The following is an 18445-nucleotide window of genomic DNA, read 5'->3' as shown; positions in this document are numbered from 1 at the left end:
TTCTTTCACTTGTTGCATGCATGACTTAATATGATAATCAGTGTACTTTCTCGGAATGTGTTGAGAACCCCTTCGAGTGTTTCGTTGTTTCACTTTCCAAAGCAAACTTCGCCGTGGTGAGTACAACTAACCTTGTATTCTAGCCTCTATCTTTAACCATTTTTTAATTTGGAATAAGCTTATAGCGGAGCTCCACGCGCCGAAGGCGCGTAGCGTAGCTCCATTGGTAACATGCGGGTACAAGGGAACAGACAGGGCAAATGGTATCCTATTGAACCGAGAAATTTTGGTTGTCGCGTACGTACGTCCGTACGCACGGATTAGGCCTGGGAACGAGCTAGGCTCCGGTGGCAACCCGCGTCTTTTGGCGGGAAAAATCATTACTATCAAGGCCTTAGAAAAAAAGTTTTTTTAAAACGATTTCTACTCAGCTAAGCTTTATATAGAAGGAAGTTTTAAACGCGAGGAAAAAAAAATCATTCTTAGCTCTTGTTGACAATGTTAGAATTACATGAAGGGGAGACTAACTTGAGGAAGTCCGCTGTGTGAAAAGTCAGGAAAAGATCTCAGCATGCCGATTTACCAAGCGTACGCATGAGTTCACTACTAAGCATGAAGACTCCTCGATTGAAAAGCACACGAATAATTCAGTTTTAAAGACAGTTTATTACAGATACATTATTTCTGGATATATTCCTCGTTTCACCCGCGATGACAACCATAGTTGGTAGAGGAGTAAAGATTGTGGCCGATCGAAATGGAAAATCTTCCAAGCTTCTTGGTGAGTTTGAAGCAAAGACGGTCAAAGACAACATTCCTTTACGAAAACAAGGTGAGCTATTGATGTTCATTTTTTTTTTTAACAGATTAGAAAAGTCTTTGGTATTTAGATTAACGAGCATTCAACCTAATACACTGTACATCATTTTTAAACGAAGCTGGGTTCTAGCTCTCAGTCGTGTACCGGTATGTCAAACAAGGTCGACATAGCCTTAATGAACTGAAATTCGTTTTGTCTTAAACACGAGTTGTATTCAAAGCATACCTTACTTCTGGTTTTTCCTATCCGCGTTAATTTGTTTATTCTGTAGTACTAGTTAAATCACCGAAGTAGGAAGAACACACCACTTTAAACGTTGGAAAGAGTACAGAACAAGTAGAGAACAAAATTTACATGAAAATTTGTAAGAATGTGGTCGAGTCAGATGTAATACAGTATGGGGCCCAGTTCTCGGCCACTATAGACGTAAACTAGTATTTCTTTTCTCAGAATAACCAAAGAAACTTGAAATTTCTCCCAGAGCTTTCTACATTATTCAGCTTTTTGGTGTAAAGCTATCGACCGGTTAATAATTAATTATCCCGAACAATAATAAAAATAAAATCTCCTTTTGTGGGCCCAGTTCTCGGCCACCAAAAAGCTTATGCGTAATTTCCGTATAAAAAGACTCAATTAATTTTCACAGTCATAAAATCACTCTGTAAACTTGTTTATGTTAAATCGATCGCAAATTATTTTTATGAGGCTTTTTGCAGGTTCTTGCAAAACCGCAGAATTGTGTTGTGTGACCAATGCATTTAGATGGTTTACTTTGCAGTGGAAGGGTCTTGAAAGAGTCAGGTGTTGTAGAAATAATAAACAAGACAAGAGTTAGCTCAAAACTTAGAGATTTAATTGAACTTTATTTTTAAAACATTTCTTTCTTTTATTCTGGCTGCAGTAGATGAAATTATATTAAAAACCAAGCGCTAAGCTGTGATAGCGAGCAGGGTGGCCGAGAACTGGCAAATACGTAAAGTCGCACGGAAAAATTCCGAAGTAAATTAAGACCAACAAAATACAAAGAATCAACGAAAAGTTAACTTAAGCAGAAAGCTGAATTATTTTACGTTTCACATGCAAAAAATTAGCTCTTTTGGTTGGGGCTTTTGGATAAAATACAAATTTAACTGCATCCAAGAATTTCAAGGAGCTGTAAACAAACAAGATTTCGGGAAAACAAAATAACCTACCTCCGCGTAAACTCGACGTGTGAGCTTTCTATAGCGTGTTGAAGGATCAAACTAACGATACTTAGAGCACAAGAATCAGTCTATCGCAAATGTAAATCTATCGCTGGATGTAAATAACTTTTTGTTTTAATTCAACTGAGGCGTGAAAAAACGTGTTGAACACAAAGTGGCCGAGAACTGGACCCGGCCGAGAACTGGGCCCCATACTGTATAGGGGACATTGCTAGCTGAGAGTCTTAGCGAAATATAGTTTCTCCATGACCTCTGTTATTTTTCACTGAGAACTTTGCGTAGTTTTTATATTTTTATCATATGAATGTTATGAGTGAAAACGTTTTGTGAAAGTTTTGTATTTCTTATCTGATTATACAGCCTTTCTCAGAATAAATTGATTAGTTTTTTCATTCGATTAAACGCCTCCCTCGAATAAGCGCTACATGTTAGAACAGAAATATTAATAAACGTCGCCCTCAAATAAACGCCGCATCATGATGATGCAGCATTCATTCGAATAACAGACTCGGAAAGCAAATGCAGTAATAATCAAGCTTGAGCAGGCCAAAAAAAAATATTTTTCTTGATTGTAACAAGGTTTTAAGGTATTGAAATTGACTTTTCAGGCATGCACTAAAACATGTTTCTGTTTTTTTTTTTAAATTTAAATGTTCAGTTACCATACTATTGTTTACAAGAAATAAATTGAATTTTAAATGAACGCCGCCCTCGTATAAACGCTTTCCTCTAATAAACGCCGCACTCGAATCACGAAAAATTAAATAAACGCCGTGGCGTTTAATCGAATAAATATGCTACATAAAAGAATATAGCACAGATTCTAAAATGTTATGCGAAAGATCATGAAATTTTCTTAAGTTATAACAACCAAGCTGATCCTGAAGTTATAATGTAGGATAAGGGCTTGGAAAAAAATAAATTCCAGATTGCCCTGTGGTTAACAAGCAGCTCTCAAATTTTGCTTGCCTAGGACTGTGCATGATTATGTTTCTTAGTAAACTTGTGACTGTATAATTTACATGTAGACGACTTGCCTGGGCCTTTTAACCTAAATTACGCAAACGGGCACGAAAAATTAATTGCTTGACAGAAAAATCTACTTGCCCCAGATAATCAGAGGGTACTTTTTTAGCCCTGTGGCTATGAGCATTGCTTTCTGGAAGGTTGCACATGACTCGTACAATTCTTTAAGCCTTTCAAAGTTTTCCAACTTAAAGCAGTGACTAAATCAAATATTTTTGCCAATTTTTTTTCTACAAGAGAAGTAGGATTAGTTTTTGATCGTGAAAAAAATAAGTTCAAAATGGGCCTGTCTGCGATGACTCGAGGATTATATAATTAAAAGTAAATAATACATACATGTATTATTTATTTACATGTACAACAAGTTTTTTGAGGTCAATTTCAGTGAGAAGTATTTATGGAGGGTGTAAGATGCAGTTTGAAGTTATCATTTATTTTGGTAAATCTGTTGTCTTTCTAAAACTTACTGTTAGGATTTCCATACTTTTTGCCAGGATGCAAGTTAAGAATTTTACAGGTTTTTGATATACATGTATAAATTTTGTTTTCAGTGCAGGGAAAACAGTCAAGGGGTGCAGTTAGTGAAATTGGTGATGCAGGTAATCATTACATAAGTACCTTTCTTTAGATAGATATTAAAGAAGCTCCATGACACATTAGTGCATGAAACTTGTTTTTCAAGTGTAAAACTTTTGGGTGTGAAAAATGGTATGCGTTTTAACCCCTTGGTAAGTTTACATTGTATATTTCCCTAAAATCCTCGTTCAATTGAGGAATTTAATATACACAATTTATATGTAACAGCACAATCATGTACATAAAATGTTTTTATTGTTCAAGTAAAATGTTTTCGTTGTCCATACAATGCACCCCTCCCCCACCGTGGAGGAGGGGTATGAGGGCAAAGAACCAACAAGATCTGCTACCTGACCCGACAAAATACCGGAATACTTGTAATGATTTTGTGGGAGAAGTGCAAATTGACCTGTTGTGTTTGAATTCCTTTTGTTAATACCTTAATTAAACCTTAATAGCTAATAAGCTCAAGCCCTAACTTAACATAAATTGTCTTGTTGTGGTACCAGGCAAATGTAGAAATAGAACTTAAACTCAGCTGAAATTTTACGTGAACACAAAGACTTAGTAAAATTTTAGAGCTGTTTAGGCCAGAAAAGCCAGCTGGGCTTGTTGATGAACCGGCTAAGTGTTTTCTTAGCTACATCCCTGATAAAAGTTTTAGGGAGAATATGTAAGCTTTCCTGGACTTAATCACAGTACTTTCAACAGCACCTGTCAGAGATAAATAATTATAAGAGTCTCAAAAGACACATCATTTTGTAGGGAACTCTTGAATTAAGCCGGTGTTTCACACCCCAAAACATTCATCAAAGCCTCGCCATGTGCCGGGTCTTTTTGATAGCACTATTAGTGTCTTCAGTAGGTAAAAAAAGGTTTTGCTGACACACTCACTCTGAAAGGCCTTTTTGGTTCTAAACATACATGTATCCCCCAACACATTCCCTGGCCCATGCAAAAATTGGAACAATAACTCTCTTTTTAAGTCGTGAATGCAAAGAACGACTTATAGCGGTTTGCTGGAGAAATTCAATTAAATTTGTGTGAACTCCCTTGGTAACCTGGCAATTTTATATTAAGTTTAAATTAAGTTCAAAATGGCGGATGAACGTGTACAAGGGCTGGTTTCCCGAGTTGTAATGCAAACTTGTGGATGTACATCAGGAGAATACGAATATTTTTTCCTTTCTGGAAGGAATTTTTCTAGTGAGGCCAGTGCTCGAATCCACATTTACACACAATGCAACGGAAAGGATGGCCAATGCAAGGAAGCAAGAAACTTGCATGCCGAACAATAGCTTATTTTGAAAGTCCGCGGATATGAAATTATCTTCCATATCTTCAATGCAATCAAATAGTTGGTAAGTAATAAATCACCCTTAATAAGGCTGTATTTTCCGCTACAAATTAGTCTCACTCAGCAAGATTAAACTGATGCGTTTCGAAACAATTAGAGATATCTATAGTAATGGCTTGCTTTGTCTTTCGGTCGATCATTTATTTGCACGTTCGTCAAGTTTTTGTATCCAGTAATATTTTATATTCGTTGTCACACTCTCGTTAACGAAGTTCCCAAGTACATTTATCTCGTGACTTAAACTTAAATCAAAATTTCCTCTGGCATTCGTAGCTCATTAGGTAGCAAGCCTTATCATGTTATGTGAATGATAAATTTGCTCTGCTTTTGAAGGAAAAACTACATTAATTTGTAAACACAGTATTATGCATCAGTCCCTTACAATTATTTTTTCTTCATACACATGGTCTGTCAAAAAAGGGACATATTAGTTCAACTGTGGTAATTGTAGTTCTCCAGGGGTGTATCATTGCACTCAGGTAATTTTTTGCTTTGTCAACATCCATTGAGTGCTATGGGGTAGACATTCAAAGAAATACTGAGGGAGTACTATTGTTAGCAGCTATTGATTTTAACGATTTTTTCTGAGCAAGATTTAGCGACTATATAGGGTTTTTCCAAAAACTTCAAAAAATAGTAATATCGTGTAAACCAGCTTTTACTGGCCGGTGATGAATATATGGCTAAGATGAAAATAAATGTTCAGTAAAAGAAAAAGACTACCATATCTTGACATTGAATGAATATAAATTGCACTGCCTAAAAGAACAAAGTTACCAGTATCCATTTTTGTGTTCCATTAGGGTGGGAAGGGGGTACTGGGCAGGTACTTGAAATTTGACCAATACAAATTTTAGCAAGTACTAAATTAAGCGATTTTCGCCCAACTCACTAAAAGCGCTAAAATGTAATAGCCACTAATATAACAATAGTAACCTTAAGGTCGATTTCTGTACATGTCCTATGCCCCCCCCCCCCCCCTCATCTCAGCCGAAAAGGAACCTGGTTGCATGCCATGCTGATAAATAACAAATTGCTTACACTTAGATGGTTCGTTGTACGTGTTGTCCTACAGATTTATTTTAACAAGGCACATAGAATTTTGAATTAATTTATAGATTCGCCAAAACAATATCCTGCAATACAACACATCACTGAACTCTGCATGGGGCTAGGCTGTCAAGAGGTGTGGGCTGCAATGAACATCCTGCCGTAACTTGTATGAAACACATGATCAGAAAAAGAATTTTATTTCAAATTTACTCTCATATATTTTTCACAAACAGTGAATACTGCTCTCTATAAATTGACTTTTAGCAGACTGTACAGCTTGAAAAATAAAATATTTGGAGTTATTGTTATTGACTGCTGAAAACAAAGAGTAAAAGATAAACAAGCTTTGAGGTTCAGATCCTTTAATCCAACATGGCCACCAAATCTTTGCAGGATGGCTGGCAATGTATACAGATTATTTAAAAATGAATTAATAAGGCTGATTAAAATGCATTGATGATTTTCGTGGCATGTAAAGGGCTAAAGTAAACTTTTTGGTTGCAAGTAAAGATACCAGAAAAGGAAATAAGCAGCAGTTTTCATTCGTTACATGTATCAGGCCTCTAAATTGATAATAAATTATGTTGGCTTTACTGTTTCCTGCCAATTTCAATTCTTAGAAGTCACATGTATGAGGCATCTGTTAGTTTCTTTTAATTATTTGCCTTCTGTCACAGTGTCTGCCATTCTTTAACAGAGAAAAATGTATGTCGAATAATACCACTGTCCTGTATAAAATGGCTGAGCTACCTGGTTATTAATTAAAGAACCCTTAAATAGCATGTGAAACAGTGAAACAGTTTGGTGAAAAAAAATTCCCTAGCTTCTTTCCATTACCAGCTTCGCAGCATCTTGAGGTACCTCATATCTTGTTACCACTATACGTGTCTCTCTCAGCATTAATTATTTTAAGCTCTGAAATAATCTTCACTTCTTAGCTGCTTAGCTAGAAGGCCTCGATGGACTACTGGATGGTTAGTTTTCAGTTAGAGTATGGGGTTATTTATCACTTACCAGCTAGAATTTTAAACATGACTCAACTATGACGTACGTTAACAGATTTCATAGACAATTACAAAAATTGTCGTTTGTCAGCAGACATTTAAAATTTATTTTGGCTAATTCTGGGCTATCAGTTTATAATATACCACATTCACGACTTTGCTCATAGAGCCTTTGATTTATGTATCTGTATAATGTTCTGAATAAATTCAATTAAAATTATAAATATTCATTTGATGTCAATGATCATCAACAAAATGGTATCTGTTATTTTCCCTTTTTCAGGGTTAACACGAGTAGCAGAATTTCCACAGAGAGTTGCAGACACAGAGAGAGAGAGATAAATGAACAATCAGAATATATTATTTCTTCATTGCATGTACAACTAATACTTATGTACTCTGTGTGAAATACAATTTATGTGGTCAGGTGTAATTTTAAAGTTAATGAAATAGAGCCAGATAAGGCTCATCCATGTACGTATTTCTTAAGGGATCTCTGACAACACAATATAAAAATCATCCGGCTACCCAAACATTTGTGGGAGGTTTGGTGACCTAATGGTTATTGTGCTGGACTCCGGATCGAGCGGTCCGGGTTCGAGACCTGTCCCGGGCACTACGTTGCGTTCTTAGGCAAGACACTTTACTCTCATAGTTCTTCTCTTCACCCAGGTGTATAAATGGGTACCGGCTTATTTACTGCTGGGGGAGGGGGGGGGGGGTTAACCCTGCGATGGACTAGCATCCCATCCAGGGGGAGTAGAAATACTCCTAGCCGCTTAATAATGCTGCAGAAACCTGGTTACGCTCCAGCCTGATGAGCCACTTGGCTCAACAGCAGGCTTTACCTACCCAAACATTTAATTCCCAGTGCCCACACTGTGAAGAACAGTAATCATGATAATGAGATACACAGTTCATCGATCTCTAAATTAATCTCACATGTTGCAATACAATAATAACTGATAAAATATATATTGTTCATAGGCAAATTGTTACTTCACCAAAACCGAACTCAGTCATTAAATAATAAAACATTAAACACAGCTGTTTTGTTTTGTGGGTGTGTCTCACAGATTAGTTATTTGTTGTTATTTATAGTATCGGGAAATAATACTGTCACTGTTCCAATAGGGCCCCCGTTTGAGGGGGGGGGGGGGGTGGGACAAGGTACATGCAAAACTTTCCAGTTGTATGCTATGTACAGCTATAACATACCAGTTATGGTGGGTGTATGGATATTTTCTAGAGCAACGCTAAATCTTTGTTCTAGTTTCTCTTTGAGAGTTAATATATCTTTGGGAGGTTATGCACAAACTGCTAGATGATCATCCTCTTTTTCAACTATTTTTACTTTTATTTGGTGCTGTTGTTCATGGTGAAAAACAATACATAATATATATAAAGAAAATAACACGAATAAAAAATCATTCTAAAAAAAATGTAAAGGGCATATAACCGGGGAGCTCCGCTTTTAGGCTTGCCTAAATCTATATATTACTCCATATAGTACGTTTTTGATAGCCACATCATTATTAAACCAAAGCAATATTCAATCGCAAACTTTAGATTGTTACCATTGATTGATTGAAAAGCGAAAAAATGTAATCGATCAAATCGTGCCGTTATGAAGTGAGTAACTTCAAAAGCTTTCGTGATATGAAATTAGAATGAAGAATTACAACAGACTGAGCAAAATCAGTTCTTCTTTCGCTGCCTTATTTTTCTTCAGATCAAGTGGCGTCGTTCTTTCTATGACAAGAACAGACTCGTTCCCAGTCGCTCCCTTGGCGGTTTTGACTAGAAGGCATTGCATCAAGGGAAGGCCGAACGAAAATCGAAAATCTACTTTTTCTTCGCCCTTCCCAGCCTGCCCCGCAACCCTTGCCTTATTCCGCCTCAGTTTCCCTCAGTTTTTTATCGCCTTTAGAAACAAAAAAGTAGGGACTGGGAACGAGTCTGTGACAAGAAGCTGAGATGCAAATTCGATTATGATTATGTTGAAGTCGACAACAAAATCTTTAAGACACCGATTCCACAGAAAGTGGGACCAATAGCCAATTTTGATGTCCACCGCCTGTGGTGGCATTAAAAACAGCTGAAACTTAGAATTTTTAGCTTCCCCTAAGGGTATACATGAAGGGTTCTTTACCCAAAGTGCGAAGTTGTTGGTATCATTTACTATTTTTCCGTAATAAGACCACAAATACCCCAAAATCCCGCTTTTCACGATGTCCACAAGGCACCCTACTGTAGAAGGTTATCAATAAAAGCACTAGAACTACTTCTTAGTAAGAATGTAATGTTTTGAAATAACTTGGTGGTATGTAAGCTTGTTACTAACAGCAATATTTGGTGGTGCACATCAAATGTCGTGTAACAGATAGTGAAAAACTGATGTCCACAGATTTTTGTGTAACTTCCGTTACTGAAATAAAATCACCGATTGCCTACTTGAGAAATTCCTGTGAAAGCTCTCTCTTGGGCTAAAGACTTTTTATTTTAATACTGTTCGCGACTATGATACTCGTGTCCCCTTTCTTGAAAGCGATAAAGAGCAGCTTAGAGTCAAATGAGGCCAAGAAGCACCGTATGGTTAAGGATGTAACTTCCGTTACTGGTGTTTTGCGAACATATTGATTCGATGGCTGCAGAATGTTCCATGAAAGAACAGAGGTGCCCACCCTCTATAAATCTGTGGCGTTATACATCTTGGTTTGTGTCTTTGTAAGGAGAGACGGAACGCAACACCTCGAATATGGAACACAACATCCGTTACCGTAACTTCCGTTACCGTCGCTCATTCGGAAGTGACTAACGGAAAAAATAGTTGAATTTCTATGTGTCATTGAAGAGCCACTCTCACGCGCAAGGTCAAATGGAGACTTTCAGTTCAGGAAAACGTGGATTTTACGTTGAAAAATAGGTTTTTTAGCGTTTTTTTTTTAATAAACGAGAAGTGCAAATAATAAAAGTTTTCATATTTTCGAAAATATGCAACATTTGATGTCAATTTTTTAGATATTTTTCTCTTTATAGTTACGCTTTAATATGGATGTAATGCTGACCGTTTCCCACGACATCGATTTTGGCCGATTTTCAGGGTGCTATTGGTCCCACTTTCTGTGGATATAACTTCCAAGTTTGAATGTATTGGACTGACCTGTTTGTATTTAACGAAGAACGGAGATAGAAAAGCATATAAAACATTTTAGTAGAAATTATTTCTTTGGATTCGATTGGTTGTTTTGCCCAGGATTTGAAATTTGGTCATATTTGCTTGTTGTATTTCAATTTCAATTTCTATTTGTATTTGTCTGACGTTTGACTTGCAGGGAAAGCCCCTCAGTGTTGTTTCAGTTTATCACTTTTGGTTTCACTTTTATCAGAAGATAAGGAAACTGAACACGGTAAGTTTATATCTTACTTCAAACCGTAAGATGTTGTATAGCCCATGTTAAATACTTATAATTTTCTAAACGAGAGATTTGCATGAGTCGCGTGACTGATTTTCGTTGTTGTTTGAACGCAAACAGTGAGTAACGCGAGACCAGGTCACGCGAATGCACGTCCACTACACGTAAAGGACGGACCATTGTTTTTTGAGGGGAGGGGGGTGGGGCAATTTTAAAAAAAGTCCTACACAGTAAAAACGGCGAAGAAAACCGTGCAAGGGGAGCCATGGGGAAAATAATAATGAAGGTGAAAAAATTATCTTGGGCAGAAAAATTACCCACCCACCCCTCCCCCCTCGTCAAAATAAAAAAAAAATAATAATGATTCTTCCCTAGCTTTTGTGGAGTAATAATTGGAACAGTTTCTCTTATATTGACGCATAATAATTTTTTTTCATTCTGTTGATCTAAGAAAAGTGGTGAGCGCAAATTAATTAATAGCAGGCTGAGATATCGCGGTTATTTACATTTCATAAGCCGTTAAACGAACAGAGCAAGAATAAACAGTCACACTTCAGACATATGTTTCACTAAAATACAAATGTGAAGCTATGCTTGGGTATAAAAAGAGTTTATTGCCAACGAGACAGCCGAGCCAAGAGGCGAGGCTGTCGAGGCGGCAGAATCATAGAGCCGTGTGCGTATGAGTGTATAGGCAGAGAAAATCTTAAGTTCTGCGTAAGGGACTTTTTTTTGACCATATTTGGGTGTAAGTAAACTCCATATTTGGGTTGTATTGTTCTTCCCAACTGGTTCCCAGTCTCTCACTCCTTGCTAGAGAGCAAATGACCAAAATGGCGTCCACGCGGCTCGCTGTTTAAATTTTCAATGTGGTCATTCATCCCTTTACCGATAAATACACCTTTAGAGAATTATAAATCGAAAGAGAATACCCTACAGCATATTCGACCGCCGAAAAAATGAACATCAAGGTCTTCAAAGCGATGAAATAATCTTTCGACTTTGGAGTCCTTTGATTTACGATCGAAGAGAGACATGAAAATCAAAAGCGGACTGTTGACTTCAAATAGAGTTTTCTTGACTTATGAGAATGCTGAAGTCGGGTAAATACTTCCTTTTAATTAGTGTTGATTGTGTTTATAGTAATTGTTTGACCGATGATTTATTTCAAATCAAATACCGTTTATATTTTATTTGGCACGCATTTTCGCTCCGCGTAGGAATAACATCAATACAAAGCGACGCGCACTAAAATTACTGCATGTCATACACACAAGAAAGTCAAAAGTTTTTTGCTTCTAACGGCAAATGTAATGTTAACTTGAATAAAATTTTTGTCTCCAAATAATCCTTGACCGTTCAAGTTTTGTTTTCTGTTCAAATTTTTCAAGTTTTGCGTAACTGAACATAACACTTCGCATGCGAGACTGAAATCTGACCCGTGCATTACTGTCTCTGATTACTGAAAATTATTTTTAAAAAAGCATCTTAGCAGTTTTGATTTTGGGATTTGATTTAAAAGAAGTTCTTGAAATGCAACTATCCCTTTTGTGGACGGAAACATTTTAACCATCGCGTGTTGTATTTAAAAAACAGTGATTAAACCTCATTTATTGCCTACATTTTGTGACATTTTAGCGTTGAAAAGAATTTAAAGATTTGTCAAGAGTTATCAATCTGTCAAACCCGTAGCCTGCGTAGCAGACATCTGTGTACGTTTTTTAGTGTGTTTAAAAGAGTGCGCGATCGCGAGAATACGCGCGCTGGAAACTACGGCGCCTGCTACGCAGGCTATCAAGCCTGTGTCATTTATGAACACCAGAGAAATAGCACTTTTTTCGCATATTACCTAAAATACAATAGTTCTATCAAAAACCATTCAATATCTGTTCTTATGAACAAACATGAGTATTTCGCTCGTTGGCACTTACCGATAGGTACAACTAGTTCAATAATTATAATTATGTGCTTTGGCTTCGAGTGGGGCTGCCGTCTCTCCCGTACCCCATGCGGGCTGCCACGGCTGTGGCGGGATCTCCCTCGCCATTGCTTGGATAATACTTTTGGATATTACACGGTGGTGAGAAGATATGAATTTTATGTTCGAGTGGCGGAAACGATATCTCACTCGTGAGATATCGTTTCCGCCACTCGAACATAAAATTCATATCTTGTCGCCACCGTGTAATATCCTCTATGTATGTTTTTGTAATGTAATCTTCCAGTGATTGTTATGAAATAAAACGGCCACACCTGTGGGCAAAAGACCCCAAATAGGGGATTGATTTGTTTATTTTTTGTTTTCCAGCAAACAAAGCTCAGAAAAGCAACAACACACAATTTACTACAAACAAGGTGTAAATAATTAAGAATTAGCAAGAGACATAAATTTTCTAACACTGATCGATCTGGCATATTAAAATAATTGAAAATAGCTGCATATCAGTCCTGCCAGGTTTGTCTGAGTCATATGTCTCAACAAAATAAGATTTTGTAGGACACAATACGAAGCAACTGAAGATTTGTAAAAGTCATAAGTATTTTATAATTATAGGAACTGAGTTGATACCTCACTGCTTACATGGTTTGTTGATCGCCTTTATGTTTATTTTGCTTCTTGCCTTTGATTTTTTGCGTTGTTGCGGTATGCCTCTTTCCTGGTTTTCAGTGCAGTTTTCTTGTTTTCCCTGTTTCGGTAATGGTTCTTAGATGTGTACTTTTCAATGCGTTTATTTACGACACCTTTTAGACTTAACTGAATTGGTTTTGTCATTTATATTATTAAGTGGTTGTTTCAACCCCGAATGTATTGTACCAAATATTTCGCTTGGCCCCAAGCAAGCGGACGGGGCGGGGGTATAAGGGGTCTCTCTATATAACGGGTAAACTCGTCTTTACCCTTACTGGTAAATTTTCACGTTTCAGTTCCGCCTAAGGTGTTGCAATTTCCAATTAACACAATAGCTACTTATGATGTTGCCTTTTAGGATACGTTTCAACATATCGCGAATAACCAGCAGCTAGTTAATCAAAAAGAAATATCCCCTCATATTTTTTTTCACGTTTTTGATCAAAAGTCTATAATACGCGCCAAAGAGAAGAGCATTTGACTTCCTGTTTCCTTTCTTGACTCAAGAACATCAGAACTAAAACTCCGTGCTACTGAAAATTTCGCTGTTTGCTGCAAACACTGCACGCATGTGCACTAGCTAGTAATAATAAATCGAAATCGAAGATCTTTTTCTTGTGCTACCGTAAACTTCCGGTTATAAGCCCTAGGCTTATACAACTTCGTAAGGGGTTTTGAGTGGGCTTATAAACGGAGGAGCTTATATCCGGGGGGGAAACGAGCCACGATGGTGTTCATCGAAATGCGTTTTAAGTTAAAAAGTCGTAATAAAGTAAAATTTAGCCCTGTTTAGTACTGCCATCCAGCAGAGAAGGATTATAACTGGAGCGGCTTATAAGCGGGGGGGGGGGGGGGGGGCTATAACCGGAATTTTACGGTATATTGCCTTAGTCTCTGTTGTTTTAACTAATAAATTCTAGAAACTACATTTTATAGTGTGCAGTTCTGTATTGATTTCTTCGCCAAATACAAAACAACGAGCTGATTTGTAATACTAATTTGTGATACTGATTTATAATACTAATTTTCCGTTAATTTTATATTTTAAGTTTTATTTTTACAAAGCCCATAGAAGAGGACGCCATGAATGACATAGTAGACGTTGAACAAGCCATCTATATCAGCATAGTTGTTGCTACTTTCCTTCTCAACACTGGTTGTGCTCTAAAAGCCATCGAAATGTGCAAAGAATGTTTCCTTTTCCTCAATAATGAAATTCTGCAAAAAAGAGAACATTTTGTCAAACAAGTCAAAGTTAGTATCTATGAAATAATGCTCAGCGCGTACTACCGTATCTCTGATTACACAAATGCAATAAAGTACGGCAGAGAACTTCTTGTTATTTGCCGCGAGTGTGATGAAACAGCGATAGAAGGGAATGTTACCATAGCACTAGCCGCCATATATCAACGGCGGTGTGAATATGCAGAGGCAAGAGAACTTTATGAGAGGGCGATCAATATTATAAGAGAAACTGGCGACAAGCAACAAGAGTCAGTCGCTTTTGGAAACCTCGGAACTTTGTCTTATCATCTTGGCGAATACGACAAAGCTAAAGAATATGAGGAGAAAGCACTTGCGATCAGAATTGAAATTGGAGACAGGCGAGGAGAAGCATCATCTTACAGAAACTTAGGAACTGTGTTTTCAATCGCTTGGTGAATATGACAAAGCTAAAGAATATTATGAGAAAGCACTTGCGATCACAACTGAAATTGGTGACAGAAAAGGAGAAGCATCATCTTACGGAAATTTAGGAAATGTGTTTCAATCTCTCGGTGAATATGACAAAGCTAGAGAATATCACGAGAAAGCACTTTTGATCAGAATTGAAATTGGTGACAAACATGGAGAAGCAGTATGTTACGGAAACTTAGGAACTGTGTTTCGATCTCTTGGTGAATATGACAAAGCTAAAGAATATCACGAGAAAGCACTTGCGATCAGAATTGAAATTGGTGACAAACATGGAGAAGCAGCAGATTACGGAAACTTAGGAACTGTGTTTAAATTTCTTGGTGAATATGACAAAGCTAAAGAATATCTCGAGAAATCACTTGCGATCAGAATTGAAATTGGTGACAAATATGGAGAAGCAGCAGATTACGGAAACTTAGGAACTGTGTTTCAATCTCTTGGTGAATATGACAAAGTTAAAGAATATCACGAAAAAGCACTTGCGATCAGAATTGAAATTGGTGACAGAAAAGGAGAAGCATCATCCTACGGAAACTTAGGAAGTGTGTTTCAATCTCTTGGTGAATATGACAAAGCTAGAGAACATCACGAGAAAGCACTTTTGATTAGAATTGAAATTGGTGACAGAGCAGGAGAAACAACATCCTACGAAAAATTAGGAACTGTGTTTCAATCTCTCGGCGAATATGACAAAGCTAAAGAATATCACGAGAAAGCACTAGCGATCAGAATTAAAATTGGCGACAGAGAAGGAGCCGCAGTATCTTACGGAATCTTAGGAGGCCTGTTTCTTTCTCTAGATGAACATGCCATGGCTAAAGGTTATCTGAAAAAGGCACTTTCAATTAGTCAAGTTATTGGAGACCGTGAAAGAGAATTTAAATTTCTTTGTATCCTAGCATTGGTGAAGTTGTGCCAAGGGAAGATCGAGGAAATGCATAACTATCTGCTACTGAGTATCAATAAAAGTGACAAGTTGCTCGGTCTTCTGAAAGACAACGATCAATTTAAAATATCCTTTTCAGACGTCCAGAATTCTCCTTTCAGAATTCTTAGTGCATTCTTTTGTTTTTATGAAAACTCTAACAATGCTCTTTATGTCGAAGAGCTAGCACGAGCGAGAGCCCTAGCAGACTTGATGGCGACTCAGTACTCTGTTGAAAGTGAAATCTCAGCTAATCCACAATCGTGGATTGGCATTGAGAATATTATGAAAAAAGAAAGCAACTGCGTTTGTCTGTACATTTCTTATTATGATCAAGGTGTGTTTTTGTGGATTCTCAAAACAAGTGGAGTCATTCGTTTTCGAAGAATAACAGTAAATGAAAACATTGTTGGTGCCGGATTAGTTGGCAGGTTGACTGATTTTTTTGATAAAAACTTTCGCAGCTTTGGTATTTTACCCGAGGAAAGTTGCGAAGATCGATCATTAAATGTAATTGAGCTGTTGCGGTCAGTCCAGTTCGTGGTTAGATCCCGGTACCCAAGAGTGTAACGGCTCTTCCTTGCAAGCTAGCGCCCCGCTTGAGTCTAAAATTCCCCCGCAAGTATCGTCGCAGTTATCTCGTTATAACAAGTTTAGAGTTCGCTTGTTCTCCGTATGCCCATTAAAGGAAAACTTACCGTTACCGAATACGACCCTTTTCCCTTAAACTCCGTTTTGACTTCTTTCTGTTGTGCGGTTTAGTTAATGTTTTTCTTAGCTTTAACCAGCTGACTGTGAAGAGTTCGTGTTCCTTAATACAACTGAATAAAGATGAACTCGGGCTAGTTTTGGTTGTATAATAAGAAAGGACTGATATTATTGTGTGTTTCAAAGATCTGCCACTGTTACAGGCTTTGTTAGAATTGGAGATGTTAGAAGGCACCGTGGTCAAATGTGTGGAGGGCGTGTCGTTTTACAATAGGCCCGACTTCATCATCCCGTTCTGACCACTTTAATAATACAGTAATCAGGTCGTTGTTTTATTGTAGGCCCGACTTCATCAGCTGGACCAGGCGTTCGGTTAGTTAAGAAGCAGTGCAAATAATAGATAAAGCTCGATCTCCCCAAGCCCCAAGCCATTTTTAAGCGATGACGTAGTCAACGCTTTATGTCGGAGCCCTTCGACTGGTTCTGACCCGATCGAACGACCGAATAGAACTGGGAACTAAGTACAGGAAGAACAAAGATCAAGTTTAGTGCAACAAGAAATCGCCGCGAAGACACAAAGCAATATACTCCTGGGAAGTTAGAAAGGACTAATAAAATATATAAACGAAAGAGACAAATTATATTTGACAAATTCTATTAGTTTTGGTAAACACACATGTACAATTGGCCTGTGTAAACGAGACCAATGCAATAGAAGAAATAATTATGTTGCATTTGTATCTGGATTACTGCCCCTTCTTCAGTGAAAAAATTGAAATGCCAGCTCAATTTTTTCCACTGAAAAAGGGGCAGTAACCCCCGTATAGAACATATTTTTTCTATCTGGCGCCGTGTTCACCATTTAAAATCAGCATTTAAAATCACTGTTTATTTTTCTAATACAATGGGTCTGTCTGGTCCGGTCAGAGACAACACTTGACCTTGCATGTCCGGACGCTCGTGAAAAGTATTATCGTATATCGTAGATCTAACGTCACGCTACAACGGGTGTTATTAACGGCTGTTTAAATTAAGCGGGTTAATGTTAAAGAAAATGTATGATCAAACAAAACTGTCCGTATTAAGTGGGTGCAGTAAAGCGGGGTTCCACTGAACGTTTATTTACATTATTTTTTTTACAAATTTCCTGAAAATATTTAAGACCCTTAGTAAAACGTAATCGCTTCTGCATGCATTGCGTGCCATTTATTCACTAAGCGAACGTCCGGAAGGCAAATTATGCTTTACTGAAAACAACACATATGCTTATGATCATGTGCATTGAATAAATTTGTCAATTTACCCCATTCCTCCCCGCCTCCTCCTCCTCAACACAAATAAAAAAAGGCTACATGAACTGATATGACAATTATTAATTTGTCTAAAAAAAGTTGGACAAAGCGTTTTCTCTTAAAATTCATGCGTAGAAAATATAATAAAATAAGAAAAAATCCTCGATCTTTAATTGAAAGTATGAAAGTATAATTATAAAATAATACTACCTAAGATATGGAGATGTATAAATTCGCTTTTTTGCAGAAGTTAAACTGAGGTACATTTTGAATTTGCTGGTCGAAGCCGTTTAATGTACAGATATATTTAAAAAAGTAAAAATCATTTGTCACATTTTATGTCTATTTTATTTTTGTGAGCTATTTTGTTTTTGTTTCAGCGACTGGTCAAGGAACCTTACTTAAGGTTACACAATACCTTCAGAGGGCTACTTTTGTCGAAAAAAATTTTTTGGACTTAACTCAAGATTTACTATAAATCTAGCATTTCCCAAAAAATGAAAGTAAAATCTTTAAACGCACGCGAGTTATTTCAAAAAAAAGGTTTTAAAAATAAAAGTTAATAACAAAGTTAGGTGTCATACACCGAATGCAAATATGGCGGACCACTCGGTCGGTGCCTGGGACGAGCTGCATGAAAGCGAGGCTAGTCAGGCTTCGGTGTTTTGTTTTGACAATGCTTTCGTACAAAAGTCTTACTTATTCGTCGATCTGGTGTGTTTCTTTTCGCTGCGCC

At 37.3% G+C, this 18445-nt stretch overlaps 1 protein-coding gene and 1 long non-coding RNA gene across 2 annotated transcripts in view; both read left to right on the top strand.

Moving 5' to 3' along the window:
* Positions 1-18445, top strand: part of LOC144636301 (uncharacterized) — a 61268-nt gene that overhangs the window by 27375 nt on the left and 15448 nt on the right. The window contains 2 exon segments of the mRNA XM_078495479.1: positions 14518-14730; positions 14732-15660. Of these exon segments, the coding sequence (XP_078351605.1) occupies positions 14518-14730; positions 14732-15660 (1142 nt within the window).
* LOC144653114 (uncharacterized) lies at positions 728-8201 on the top strand. Its single transcript, XR_013570680.1, has 3 exons — positions 728-832; positions 3603-3650; positions 7325-8201. It is a non-coding gene; the product is annotated as an uncharacterized LOC144653114 (long non-coding RNA).

This window comes from Oculina patagonica, chromosome 1 (assembly GCF_052425735.1).
Source record: "Oculina patagonica isolate OP01 chromosome 1, crgOcupat, whole genome shotgun sequence".
In the NCBI taxonomy this organism is placed as follows: Eukaryota; Metazoa; Cnidaria; class Anthozoa; order Scleractinia; family Oculinidae; genus Oculina; species Oculina patagonica.
This window is presented reverse-complemented; position numbering and strand designations above follow the sequence as displayed.